The 13,577-nt window shown below is 44.1% G+C and overlaps 2 protein-coding genes across 4 annotated transcripts in view; one reads left to right on the top strand and one right to left on the bottom strand.

Moving 5' to 3' along the window:
- The window catches only part of ITPR1 (inositol 1,4,5-trisphosphate receptor type 1), a 185,799-nt gene extending 181,016 nt beyond the window's left edge, over positions 1 to 4,783 (bottom strand). Inside the window, exons 1-2 of the mRNA XM_052778069.1 lie at positions 4,502 to 4,783; positions 3,640 to 3,739 (exon numbers count right to left, since the gene is read on the bottom strand). The gene's annotated coding sequence lies outside the window, so the exon portion shown is untranslated. The remainder of the gene's footprint in view (positions 1 to 3,639; positions 3,740 to 4,501) is intronic.
- A 40-nt stretch (positions 4,784 to 4,823) lies between these two features.
- The window catches only part of SUMF1 (sulfatase modifying factor 1), a 39,098-nt gene continuing 30,344 nt past the window's right edge, over positions 4,824 to 13,577 (top strand). For 2 of the 3 annotated variants that reach the window (XM_052778082.1, XM_052778084.1), the window contains exons 1-3: positions 4,824 to 5,057; positions 9,700 to 9,873; positions 12,207 to 12,281. In XM_052778082.1, the coding sequence (XP_052634042.1) occupies positions 4,836 to 5,057; positions 9,700 to 9,873; positions 12,207 to 12,281 (471 nt within the window). In that variant the 5' untranslated portion in view covers positions 4,824 to 4,835. The remainder of the gene's footprint in view (positions 5,058 to 9,699; positions 9,874 to 12,206; positions 12,282 to 13,577) is intronic. The other variant, XM_052778083.1, reaches the window with a different exon arrangement.

Here is a 13,577-nt window from a genome sequence, read left to right as displayed (position 1 = left end):
TCTATGATTTTCATAAATGGCTATGATACTACAAGCCATTACTCATCAGAACTTTGGCAGAGTAATGGTGCCTAATATCATTAGGTAATCCTAATGAATTCTCGTGTAATCAAATCTAATCTCTGGATGAGTTTAGTAGGCTGAGGACAGTGAATGGCTAGAACGTCTGGTGCACTTAGGTAGTGACATAAGGACCATCACTAGAGCCAGTGGCAAAGAGCTCTGCCCACTGAACACCTTTCGCGGTTATGCTAGCTAGCAGTATGCCTTGAAATATCTTCATTACCGAGTGCTAAATAAGAGCAGCAGCAGTATGTTAGAAATTGCATGTAATGTAAGCCATAGTTTTGGGGGATTTTCCAGACAGAGGACGAACGGGTGCCCCAGCCGCACTCAACCTGGCAGTATGAAGTTCTGTGAATATGGGATGCATAGGAGAGGTGCAGAGGAGACCTGAGGACATCCTGCTCTATCCCAGTCTGCAAATCTTCAGTTCGTTGTCCGAAGAGTTGCATACATCTCTCCATGCTTCTCCTACAGCAGTCATGTCCTTTGTTACCTGCTGCTTCTGCAGCCTACCAGTCCTCTGACCTTGCAGCCTCTCCAGAAGGTAGAACATCAAAGGCTACATTTTCTCTCATGGACTATGTTTGCTTCTGCGTCTTGGTCAGTTCTTCAAAGGCCGTGGAGTTCGTGCTACTGAAGGCCCTTCAGCAAAAAATACTGATCAAGTACTGCGAAGAACTGCCTAGATTTGAAGGGGTACTGGCAAAGACAAGATAATCATGAAAATTTCCAACAGTGGAAAATGTTTCCATTTCTCTTTAGGAACTTGCTTTGGCATGCTGCTGCAGGCACAGTGAGTTCATAAGGTTCTTACCATCTTACAGCTTTAAGAAGAGATGAAATGGTAGGGCAGTCTGGGAATGAAAAAATTCATGCTCAGAAGTACCATCGAGTTATTCTCTTAAAGCAGTTGTTTCACTGATAATGTGAACTATAGCAGGTATCCCCCGAGATGGGGAATAGAGTCCTATTCACTCAGTAGCAAACAAGGGGTTGGGCTTAGATCACACACACATACACAAAGAGGGTCTAAGGAATGAGAACTGTTCAAGAATTCGGAGAGGAAACCGTGAAAAGAATACTACTTGGTAGATATCACTTCAGTCTTTAGAGTGCTATAATATAGATGTTTAGCCCAATCACACGCGATTTCAGTCACAGGAAAACACCTTGCAAGAGATGGGGGTTTTTTTTGCTATTGGACAACTCTGTTCTTTTTCTTCTTTTTGAACCTTGTTTCTTGTTTTGTGCTACCTAATTTGCAATTACCTGTTCACTTCTCTGGACTATTTCGATCAGAAAGCACTCCAGCCTGCTGGGTGGGTTTGCACTTTTTTTGTCTTTGCTGTTAGTGCAGCTGCACAAGAAGCAGCCCTGGAAGAAAAATTAGAACAGAAGATATTCCAGGCAGCCACCAGGACTCTAAGGATCAAACTGTCTAATCTTGCTCGTGGCTGGTCTTCATGATGAGGTAGATGATCACAAAAGCTTTCTGTCATCAGAGCTGTCCCTGCCAGCACTGCAGCACTAGGAGATGAAAAGCACTGCTAACAATAGGGACAAATGCTAGGCAACATCTCAGCTTTTCAGCTAAGTGCTGAGAAGTCTCTCATTTCTATAATATTTTAATAACAGTGAAATCAGTGTCTTAATCCTGAAGCATGGTGTACTCAGTGCGAGGAAAGAGAATAATTAAACTCTGTGTGGAGGAGATTAGCTGCCTGTGAACAAATGACTTAGGAGCACAAGCATCATCAATAAATGACACCAGCAAAAGTTCTCAGAAGTCCTCAGGATTACAAACTGGAAGTTGGATGTTGCTCAGAAGCAAACTGTAATTGTAATTATTTGACCTAGTCTCCTGACAGAATAAGGAACATAAACCTTCCCAATGGAAGTACAGAAATGATGCAGAAAAGAATTCTAGGAAAGTAAGTAATGAGAACGAGTGGGCAAGACACACCAGAGAACTGTTCCAGCTCATTGGAAATTAGCTGATTTTCTTGAATTCCATCATTACACAGCCAGAATCCCATGGTTTTAATAAGGGGAAGTTATCCTGGCAGGCCGTTTTCAGTTCTAGAAGACTGTAGAATTTGGATACCTAGATCTTGCTGTCATTTCAGTAAATTGCATCGAAAATTTGGAAGGAGAAAGTAAGTTCTATTTACTTCGCGTTTTCATAGAGACTCATTAATGCATGGGGCTAAGATCACTGTTTCAGCATAAAAGGAATGTTTACATTTTCTGACCCCGAAGCAGCAAGAGTTGATTTTATAATTAAATTTGTATTCATTTGTTTTCCTGCACTCTGTTGCTTTTCTAAGTATGTCACAGGGCAAAAGGTACTAATGATGGATAATTGAAATGCATCCTTGTGAAGACTCCCAGCACCGTCATTTTACACACAGTAGAATTTCATACAGCAAATACAGTTGAGTAGTGTTCCTTTCCAGTATTAATACAAAACAAACACTCCCCCCCCCCCCCCGTGCCCTTCACTATGGTCATGCTTCTTTTTGTTGCACAGTCCTAATCTGTATAGGGAAAAAAACATATTAAATGTTTTGAATTAATATGCCACAGAATGAGTAAAGATTTCTTTCAGCATCGTGGAGGATCCAAAAGAAGATCCATTCTGCTGACAGCCCCACACAGAAGCTGACAGAAGCTCCCACACAAAGTAAAGATTTACATGATAGAGCACCAAAACCTTCAACAACTACAGTGAACCACAGGAAAAATGAAGGAAAACAAGGGCATTACCAGCTCCCTGATGTAGAAGATATTGACAGTTCTAGATTGAGACAGCTGATCACCATCTGCGTTAGGCTGTGTACCTTGGCTGTGCAATGAGTACGAGGGAATACAAAAGCAGTGCACCCTTTCTACCTGAGAATGAGATAGCAGGACTTGGGATTTATGTCACACAAGAGAGCAGGCACGTGCACCTGCTACTCCCCCAGCTCCTTAGCAGGGGGACAGTGAGTGGGAAGAGCCTTTGCTCTGATCACGAAGTCCCAGCCAGCCGAGCTGGCACAGACTGGGGTAGTAATTTGCTTCTTGCTACTAAGAGCAAATTGCTACCTCTCCCAAGAGCAAAGCAGGAGGCCATTGCGCCTCTATAAAGTATGTTTGCGTTCCTGACCTGCTTGGCTAGTATGTTGCCATTCACCTGGCTTGTTACAAACTGCTTCTCAGACACCTGCACTGAAAACTCCTGTAAAAAAACCCCCAAACTGCAGTAACAGGATTTGATGTTCACTTAGAAAAGAAAGCAGGTTTCTCCTTTTCCCCCCCTCCATGGTGATGTTTTTGCTATAAAGACTGGTTGTGTCATATTTGGTAAAATCCATTTTTAAGCGTGAAAAATCGAAATTCCAGGACAGATACACAAACAGAAGCGCCCAAGGAATTTACCATTTCTTTATTTTTTCCTAAGTCCTTATTCTGAAATGATGCTGAGTTGCGTCATCCCCAATTAACAGAGGAAACGAGGGTTCTCCTAGGAGGAAGGCATGTACACACTCTTACATTACATACTGCTATTGAACACAAGGCGTAAGCACTTACTTTTTGGGCCTTAGACCTGCACCTTGTATGTGTCTCTGACATTAGTGCTATCTGCATGCTGTTGGCTGTCCTTCAGCTGCAGATTCGTTGCAGTGATTTGCTGCAAAAGAGAAAGAAAGTGCTTAAAACACACGTGAATACCACTGATGTGCTGAGCCAGAGGCCAAGGCCTCAATAACACTATCCTTGGTGCAAGTTACTAACAATGATTTCCAAGAGAGTTTACAAAAGGGCCAGTCCTCGCTTCTGCCGAGCAATACCTACACAGCTTGAACTTCCCCTTACTATAAATATTGCTAAATAACATAATCAACTACAATAACCCCTAGTTGCAGTTTTTGACATCTCAAGGTGGGAATACTTAAAGGCAGCATCTGTATTTCCCTATTTTTTTCCCCATGGAGGCAAAATGAGCAGTAAATGACTGTGTTGTGCCATGGGATTGTATGGATGGATAGTTAAGATATTATTTTCGGGGACACAGATCTACCTGCATTCATTTCATGTACATATTTTTCTCAGGAATGTTAACCGTTAGCAAGTACAGGACATACATCTCGAATAAACCCAAATACCGTATACATTAAATACTATCCGTTAGGTACCAGAGCGCTGGGTACAGCGTCTCTGCAAAAGCGCAGGTCTGTGTGCTTTATTTGGGCCATGTCTGCTTCAGCACCTAGTTATTTTTAGGCAACGGAATGGCAAACTTCAAATCCACCTCAGGAACGACTACAAGGGGCTGAGGGCAGCAGGGCCACCCCCCCGGGGTGCGCCTGACGGGGATGGGTGTGTTCCCCCCCCCGCTCCAGTGACGGGTACTCCCCCTGCTCCCTCATTCCTCTCACAAAACCTCACGTACCTGTCGGAGACAGAACACAAACTCTACAGGTATCGCTGCGCTTCCCGTGGGTAAGACCGGCCCGGCCCGGCCCGCCGGGGCAGAACCACACATCTGCTCTTGGCGGGATTCCTGAGGTGCCTGCCGGGGGTGGGGCGGGTGTCCCTGTGGGGGCCGAGCCAGGTGGCAGCACCTCGGTTCCCTCTCAGGTGCGCGAACAACCTCCCCGGGGTGGAGGCGGGAAGGGCGGTGAGGGAACACAGCTCCCGCCTCCGTCCCCTCAGGGACGCGGCACTGCCCCTTTAAGGCGCGGCTCGTCACCTGACCGCCGACGGCACGTGGTGCCTTCGCCAACATGGCTGCGCCCGCAGCGGCCTGCGTTTGGGTGCTCCGCTACCTTCTCTTCCTCCTCCTTCTCCTTCTGCTGCCGGCGACCGACGGAGCCGTAGGGGAGGCAGCTCCCGGCGGGGACTGCGGGTGCAGCGTTAGCCGGGCCGGCGGTGGTGACGGGCGGGAGGTAGCGAAGCGGCGGTACTCGGCGGCGGCGGGCGGCGGACGGAGCGCGGGGCGCGGGCCGGTGAGCGTCCTGAGGCGGGGAGGCCGGGCGGGCTGAGGGACCGGGCGGCTGCGGCGGGGCCGGGTCGTGGGGCGTCCCCGGGGGTGGTGGGGGAAGCAGGGCCTGCTGCGGCCCTTGGGGGGGATTCACGGAGAACCCCGAACGAGCGGGTCGCTGTGTAGAAACTCGAATTAAAGTCGCCTCGCAGCTGTCTCGGGCCGAACTCGTGAGAACCTTGGCTCGGGCATGGGTGCTTGGGCTGGTCCCGTCTCGTTTTTCCCGCTCAGAGAGAGTCCGGGCGTCTGCCGGGCCGGTCGGGTACTCCTGAAGATGGAGAGAGGCCTGGGCAGCGGTGCTGGTGTCCTGGTGGTCTTCCCCGTGTCACCATCCGCGTCTGCCCTGACTGCCCCCCTTGTGCAAAGCTGAGACGTGACAAACCGAGTCTGGGTGGTTTTTTCAGCTGTTTGTTTCGACAGGTCTCCCCACAGCTTGAACTGGCGAACACCGGGAATACGTGTGCCGCAGTACTCACCTGAGGGGGGTTGTCTGCTGCTGTACTGCCCGGGGGGGTGGGAGCCTTGTTAGTGTAGCCCCTTACTTGGCCCAAATCAATGCTGCTGGGGCTCTGGTCCCCCTCACCCCCAGGCTCTTTTAGGTCTGTGTTGGTATCGAAGGAATCGAAACACCGACAAGTGATGTGTCATGTCTCTTGTGTGCATTTCAGTAAAGCTATCGTTTACATATCTGTATCTAGATAGCCTTTCATGGTCTCTTTAATTGCTTATTCCTTTCTGTTTGTGCTGCTGCTGCTTTTCTGAAAAATACCGTGCGGAGCTGAGGGTGCCTTCTTGATGAAGGCAAAGCTTAAAGTGGGTTGATGTGCGATGGTGGTGCCTACTGCGAACGGATACTGAGGTTTTTCTGTATTATTGAAGAGCAAATGCTTCACTAAATGAGCTATCGTCAGTTATTAGAAATGGGATTGCTGTTTCATTTCACGAAAGGCGCTAGTAAACTTTAGAAGATAATCAATATTCTATCATGGCAGACTTGGATCTTGTTCTTGTGCGAGATGGCTTGCAAATAGTGAAAACATGAGGGGCTGCCTCTCTCGTTGCCTCTTAGTGTTGTAACGCTGGGAAGCTGCATCATGCGGGCAGTGTGGAAACTTACCAAGTAAAGGGAAGGATGCACAGTGGTAATCATGACTTTACTATTGCAGGCTGCACTTAAGAAATGTGACAATATTTAAAGAGTATGAATTAAATAATCCATATTGCACTTGAACTTTACGTCACTAATATACGTTTCGTGTAATCAATTTCAGCATTTCACTGTGGGTCTCACTGTAAGGTGAAAAAATCATTTGACTCTTACTTTATGCAAGGCAGCTAGCAACTTCGGCAGTAGGTATTGAAAACTAATTACTGCTGGCTTTTAAGCTATGTTCGCAACATAACTTGATTATGCTTAGCTAGAAAACATTTTTACCAGAAGTAAAGTGAGGGAAGAATTAGCCTCTACCTCAAGCACAAATGAGATCACTTGTTTCCACCACATTTTTAGAACTGGGGAGCTAGTTTTAGTGGGTCTGCTCTACATTACCACAATACTTTCAACATAAGTATAATCATAGGCAAATACAGTCCCTGTTGTTGAAGTTGAGCTGAAGTTGACAATGAACTGCATGTGCTAGCTAAATAATATTGTGAAGATACAGGCCATTATTGTTGCACACTCTACCTAATACAGTAAATAACATATGTCGGCCTCTGCTGTTGGACTTCTGCTTCCATAGTTCTTAGAAATTAGTTCCTTGGTGTTAGCTACCTGTATGTTAAAACTGGATGTTTAAAGTTGCTTAATTAACTATACAAATGTGGCTTCTGGATGTGACGTCTATGCAGAAAATCTGTTCTTCATTTAGTGTATTCCACTGTTCTCAGCTGAGGAGCGCTGTCAGACGTCTGAGCCTTGCGTCCTATGATGTGCTGTTATCATAGAGCTGGCTGTCAAAGGAAGGTCCTATTTCCAAACAGGAGGTGGAGCTGTGAAATGAGCCTTGGTGGGGGAGGATAATCCTGTGGAATCGGTATTTGGTATCAGTTGGACACAACACTGGTGGACATGCCAGAAGTCTCAGCTGTCACTGTGTGAGAGGGCTGCAAAAGCAGCAGGTTCATAAGGAAACCTTTGGACGTTTCTAGCTGAGTGTACACTGGCAATCTATAGAGACTTTTCGGATTTTGGAAATAAATGCGAGGCTGTAAAGCGAGAGCATTTAGTGGGATCTTTCCAGGACAAGGAAGGCCCTTTCTTGCTTTGAAGACTGCTTCAAGGAGTTTTAGCTACAGTGGGTTGGAAAGAGATTGGAAAGAAGGGAGTGGTGCAACTTTGTACCATGTTGTCGTTCCCTAAGTCCTAAAAAATGTAAGCAAGGTTATCCTGAAGCCCTTTTATGGATTCAGTTAAAGACAATCTGTAAGTGCTTAGATTCTTTTTAGCGGAGAGGATGCAGCTAGCTTCAAATATGGTTAGTTCAAAGGACAAAGTATCTGTAGCCCTTCTTACAGGCCCCTTGCAAGTTGTGTGAATTTCAAGCACCACTGGGAGAGACCCAAGCAAAAGGAGGGATCTATAGTGGAGAACCACCAATTAAATTGGATACGCAGGGTTATATCAAATACTCCAGCTTCTTTTAGAATAGGGAGAGGTGCTGGATAGCTGATGTGAACTTATTTACTGATCATTTGGTATGCTGGCAGTGTTGTAACTACATAAATAACAGTAAACTCCAGAAGCTGGCGGGTAACTAATGATTCTTTGTCTTCCTGGTTTGTGAGTCAACAGATAGATGCTTTCACCAAAACAGTTTAACTTTATGAAGAGAATCTTGTCAAGTAAGAAAAAAAAGTGGAAAAAATCAAACTATAGAAGAATCAAGGTCCTATAATCTAGGCCGTGCTGCAAAATGGCTATACCTACAAAGTCCAAAGTTCACATTTGGTTCTGTGTACCCACCTCATCATCTGAATGTTACATCAGTTCACATTTTTTACAGCCCTATCTCTGCAGTTTGGCTACTTCTACATGTTGCATACTGTGTTATTCCACTATATGCATATGGGATTTTGTTTGAACTGTCGTACATCTAAATCCCAGGCTGCTTCTTCTGTCAGAACTTGAACTAAACTTCTAGAGTAGTGTTAGAAGTGTGGTAGTCTGGGAACTTCTCCCTCAGTGAATATTTCTGTTATTAGACTTGAATTTCCTGCATACCAGACATCAGGATCTTGTAAAAAAAAAAAAAAAATGCTGCTATATCTTAGAACTGGCTTTGCTTATTTTAGGTTCTGTCACTGGTCCGCCTGCTTGAGTCTCTTATAAGAGTAGTGTGTGATCACAGATCACTGCCAGGGTATGTTCAGGTGCGATATGACACGCCAGATTATTTTCCACAGTGGATGTGTAAGCCAGTGCTGGCTGGCTTTCTTGGGGCTCACCCACTCACAAGCCTCTGACCGTTGCCAGAGGAGGAATGAGGTGGCTGAATTGAACGTGAGTTAGGCGGTGAAGGTAGCTCAGGAATACTGAAAAGAAAGGAGAGGGAGTTTTCTTCCCCAATTCCTCCATCTGTTGGTGATGAGTTGGGTAACTGCTTGGCAAACTAGCTCTTGGGTAGTCAGCCCTTGAAACATCACCTGCCCGTTGAGAAACTTTTATGCAGCCTGAGCTGTCATTCTTCATGGCAGCACAAGCTTCTGAGCAGGGATCATGGATGCTCTTGTTTTTTGGGGTGAGGAGCGCAGCGCTCCATCTGTGGTCTTTAGAGGGCTCTCAGGAAACATCTGATGAGGCACGACAAGACCTCTGGGGGCTTCCTTGTCCTGGAAAGATCCCACTAAAGCTGAGGGAAAACATGTTGTGTTTCTCTGGAAACTGGCTGAGGCCTTAAAGGGAAAACATCTTATGGAAATAGTTGAAATGTTATTCTGTCACTTGTCCTTTATTTCTGAAGCTTGAGGCTCTTGCACAAGGCCAGTCCTCCAGAGGAGTGGAATATAACTGACTTGAAAGTTTGTCTCATCTCTGGTACACAGAGCTGCAGGTGCTGTGCCTACCTGCCAGTTAGCAGCACAGTTGGTAATAAAATCCTGCACGTGCCTGTTATTAAATGAAAAATCATGTGTAGTTAGTATGCAAACAAGCACAGGCTTGTCCACAAAAGAGCACTTTACAGTTTTGTAATCTCCAGATTCTTCATTGATGCATCAAGCCTTCGTAGGAATAGAGTGAAATGCCAAAATTCCTAATCTGAAAATGAATAGAAAGGACTCTGGATTCTTTCTTGGCTCTTGGGTACAGTAGGGGAACATGTTTCTCCTCATTAGAGCACAAGCATTGCCCTCAGTGAAAGTTCTGAATTACCCAGACTTCATGTAGAAAGAGCTGCAAATGGGTTTTTCTGTTCTCAATTTAAGTTCTGCTTGCTGTTTCTTCCAAACAGGTGGTGATCAAGATGCCCCTGTTGCCATTTTGTTGTGCTGTTTTTGTCAGTGAAATTCTGCTCAAAGCAAAAGCACCTCCAAAGATGAGGTGGAGGAGGAGTAAGACTTTTCAGTCTTTCATTTTCATAATCTTTTGGGTGATGTTTTCTTTGCAGATGGTGGCTATTCCAGGAGGAGTGTTCACAATGGGCACTGATGAGCCTGAAATACAGCAAGATGGAGAATGGCCTGCTAGAAGAGTCCACCTTAACAGTTTCTACATGGATCAGTATGAGGTCAGCAATGAGGAGTTTGAGAGATTCGTGAATTCTACTGGGTACGTTACTGAGGTAAGGCGGAAGGGTATTCAGTCTCCTGTCATCTTTCTTTGTGTTGGCAAAATCCCCGTTAAAAACTTAGGCTGTTCTTTTTTGAAGGATGTCACAATTACTTGCTTGGGGTTTGCGTACTAGAACGTTTCTGATTTAAGTAGTGTAGAGAGAAAATTGTCTTGCCTCACTGCCCAGGGGTCTGAAAGGTCATTTAGATGTATACAGTTACATTTATTAAGTGTCTTGATATCTGAACTAGTATCTTCCATGCAGTATGACCGAGGCAGCCTGGGTGAAGCTAACAGATGGCTGAAGATGTTTATGCAGGGTTTTGGGGGTTTTTTGTTGTTGGGGTTTTCTTGACCTTTGGGTCCTAGGACGTCTTTGTACCAGTACAACTACATTGTTAGATTTTCCTTATTTTAGAGGACCAGGGATTTAAAAGACTATGGTGGCTGAGGACTCTCAAGCTAGTTCAGCACAGCTACTTGCTGATGAGCTGAGCAACAGAAAGCCCTGCTGTCTAAAGAAGATAGAATAGCAAGTATAATAATAGTTTTGTGCATGTTGCTGGGAACAATGGACTAAGAAAGAATATGTTAAGGTTCTTCCAAGAAGGAAGCTACCTGTGCCTGAGGCTCTGATCTTTCCTGACAGTTGACTGTTCCTACTCAACTTTTATAAAACCCTGACAGGTCTTTTAAGCAAATAAAAGCCTCAGTAATAATCAGGTCTCAAAGGAGGCACTTTGCTGAATTCACTTGATAAACTGGTTCTCATTTGGAAGACAGGATCCTTCTGGTTGGATGAAGGGCTTCTTTTATCTACGGCACTATTTCTGTTTTTAAGTTCTTAGCTCAATAATTACGAAAAAATGTTGCTTAACAATTTTGAGTTTGAACAGGGCTTACTTGTTGCAAATGGCTTCTGGAATGAGCAGATGTGCAGTGGTATTTAAATGTAGCACTGCATCAGATGGAGTCTGTTTCAGACAGCACTTCGTGGCTCAGCTGGTGTAGTTGGGTGCTCCACTTACTATTTCTCCCATCCCCCCTTGCATGGGGCCCCCTTTTATGCTGGATTTGGAAAAATAAACTCAGAGTTAGAGTAAACAGCACTGATTCTGCAGGGGTTTTTGGGGGGATGCAGCTGAGCTGGTTTTTGTGTGTTTAAATAATGTTCACATTACTTACTGTGGGTAAACAGAGCCAACCTACTTTTTGGTTTTCTTTTGTTAAGGACTAGACTGAACTGCAGTGGCAAGTGAAACTTGAAAGTAAATAGAAAGCTGAAGAAAAAAAATCTCCAGATGTATAGCTATCTTGTTGAACCCAAAGTATTTTTTAACAAAATAATAATAATAAAAAAGCCATTGATGGAGGCTGTCAGACTGAAATTTGGGGTCCTTTAGGTGGTAAATCTGTTTGCCTCTGTCTCGATCTTTCAGATTGGGCAAGAGTGAAAAAAAAAAAGTATTTTTGATAAACCTGTTCGCATCTTTGTCTGGGTCTTTCAGACTGGGGAAGTGAAAGAAATTATGTATCTTTTTCTTCTCTTTCCTTTCTGAAACTGAATATATAAAGATTACAGTCATATGCTAAAACTTCTTGCAATTTGGGTGGTGAATGGGATCCTTCTTTCAAACTGTGCTTCTTGAAGAGTTCTCAGCATGCAGAAGCAGCTCATGGTGATCATTCTCAGTCTTCGAATGCCTACAATAAAATGAAGAAATTGAGAAGGGCAAATGTGATGAATTCTGATAACATGTTTTGACTTCCCTAGTATGTCAATTCACTTGGCTTACCAAGGGAAAAAAGCCCTACATTGGTATCATGCACTGTGATTCATTGAAATTATTTGTATTTTTTGTTTCTTTTGGCTTTACATAATGCTAGATGTAATGGCTGGGTTACTTTTAACTCTTTTATTGCTGTTGCAACAGCATTTATATCATGGTGTTAGTGATGATGAAGGAGCAGTAAGTGACAAGGTTTATGCCTAAGTTTGTAATTCCCAAAGGAAGAATAAGAGACATGAAAGAGGCCCTTGAATGTTAGATTGACTGTAGCATTTTAAAGCAGTTGGGACCATTGGAACTGTGTTTTTAATTAATAAAAGTAAAAACATTTGCAGAAGTTGTGAGCTGCCATCTGTCCAGTGGCTGTTGAAGAATGACGACATCCAGAGATAAAATGCCTTCTCTTCTGTTCCAAAATAGCTTCCTTGAAAGAAAACTCAAAATTACTATTAGAATTTCCTTATCCTTGTTAAAATAAAGTTGTAAATGTGAGTGGCATTTTAAGAATAACATTCCTTTGATAATATGCTTGAATCTTCTGTTCTTTATATAGGCGGAGAAATTTGGCGATTCTTTTGTGTTTGAGGGAATGCTGAGTGAAGAAGTGAAGGCTGACATCCACCAGGCAGTGAGTAACACAGCAGGGTAAAGCTTACTTAGCAATCACTGGGGTAGATGTGTTAGCAATTATGGCAGTAATAGCTAAATTGTGTGATGTTCCTGAAGCCATGTACAAAAATGGGGTTTATGGAGGGGGGTTTGGCCTAGAATAATATACTCCCTCAAGTGTGGAGGATTTACAGTCTATTCACTGTTCTCTTTTTTTTTTTTTAAACAAACAAAAAATCTGCTCCTGATAAGCAAAAGTTAGTATCAACCCCTTCTTGTTTTCTTTTGCCTCCAAAGTGAGAGATACTTAGGACTGTAGTAAGTGGTGCAGATAGAAGGCTGTTTGTATTATGTGTAATACAGTGATGCTTCAGAAATTTAGATGTCACTAGTGGCTCTGCTGAGTGATGTTCTGTGTAGGCAAAGAACAGGAGTGCTTCTGGCTCCAAGATCATACGTACATGTGACTGGCACGCTCTGCCAGTGCAGTCTTCTGTCCAAAGTGGGTAAATCCTGGATCCTACCGATTTAAGAAAATGAGGATAATCTGTGTATCTGATACAACAGCAATGCTTGCATGAGTGCTTTTTCTAGGTTAACTAGACGCAAGTATTCCTAAGTGCCATTTCTATGGCAGACCTGAGTCTGTAAGATTGCTTATTATGTTGTGAATGGCTAAAGTTTACTGTGCTTCCTCCATCTCTGTAGAAGGTCCTGTATGCCTTGCTGTTTTTTCAGTTCCTTTCATCGTGCTAGGGCAACATAGTGATCCTGGCAGGTGCAGTGGTGATTAAACTGGAACTGATCCAGTTTTCCCGTTGAGTGGAAGTGAATTTTAGTTTAAAAAAACCCAAAAGTTTGGTAGTGAAGGTTCCCTGCCCCCCCCCACCCCTTCCCCTTTTTCTGTTGTGAATGTGTTGCTGAGCCTTTCTTAGGCTTCATTTAACTCCTCTTTAACCTTAACAGGTCACTTAACCTTTACAGCTCCCGATAGTAAGCAGATTATGTGTTGTCATCTGCTGGATGACTTGATCTGCTTTGAGCAGAAGTTTGGACAAGATGACCTCCTGAGGTCCCTTCCCATCAGAATTATCCTCAGGTCTGATGAACACACTGCGTTTCCAGATCTCTTGTCCCATGCCTTTAAAAGACCTTAGAAATGAAGCGTTCTGATGTGCATAGTGTGGCAATTTGGGGGGGGGGGCGTGGCTTCAAGTTGCCTTTACTCTGTATGGGAATTTCTTTGCTTTTTTGGTTAATTTTCTTTTGGATCAGCGAAGATAACTTGGCTCATTCTGCAAGTGCTGGAATCAAC

The sequence above is a fragment of the Harpia harpyja genome, chromosome Z (genome assembly GCF_026419915.1).
Source record: "Harpia harpyja isolate bHarHar1 chromosome Z, bHarHar1 primary haplotype, whole genome shotgun sequence".
NCBI classification, from domain to species: Eukaryota; Metazoa; Chordata; class Aves; order Accipitriformes; family Accipitridae; genus Harpia; species Harpia harpyja.
Note: the sequence above shows the minus strand (reverse complement) of the source record. Positions and strands in the feature narration are given on the sequence as shown.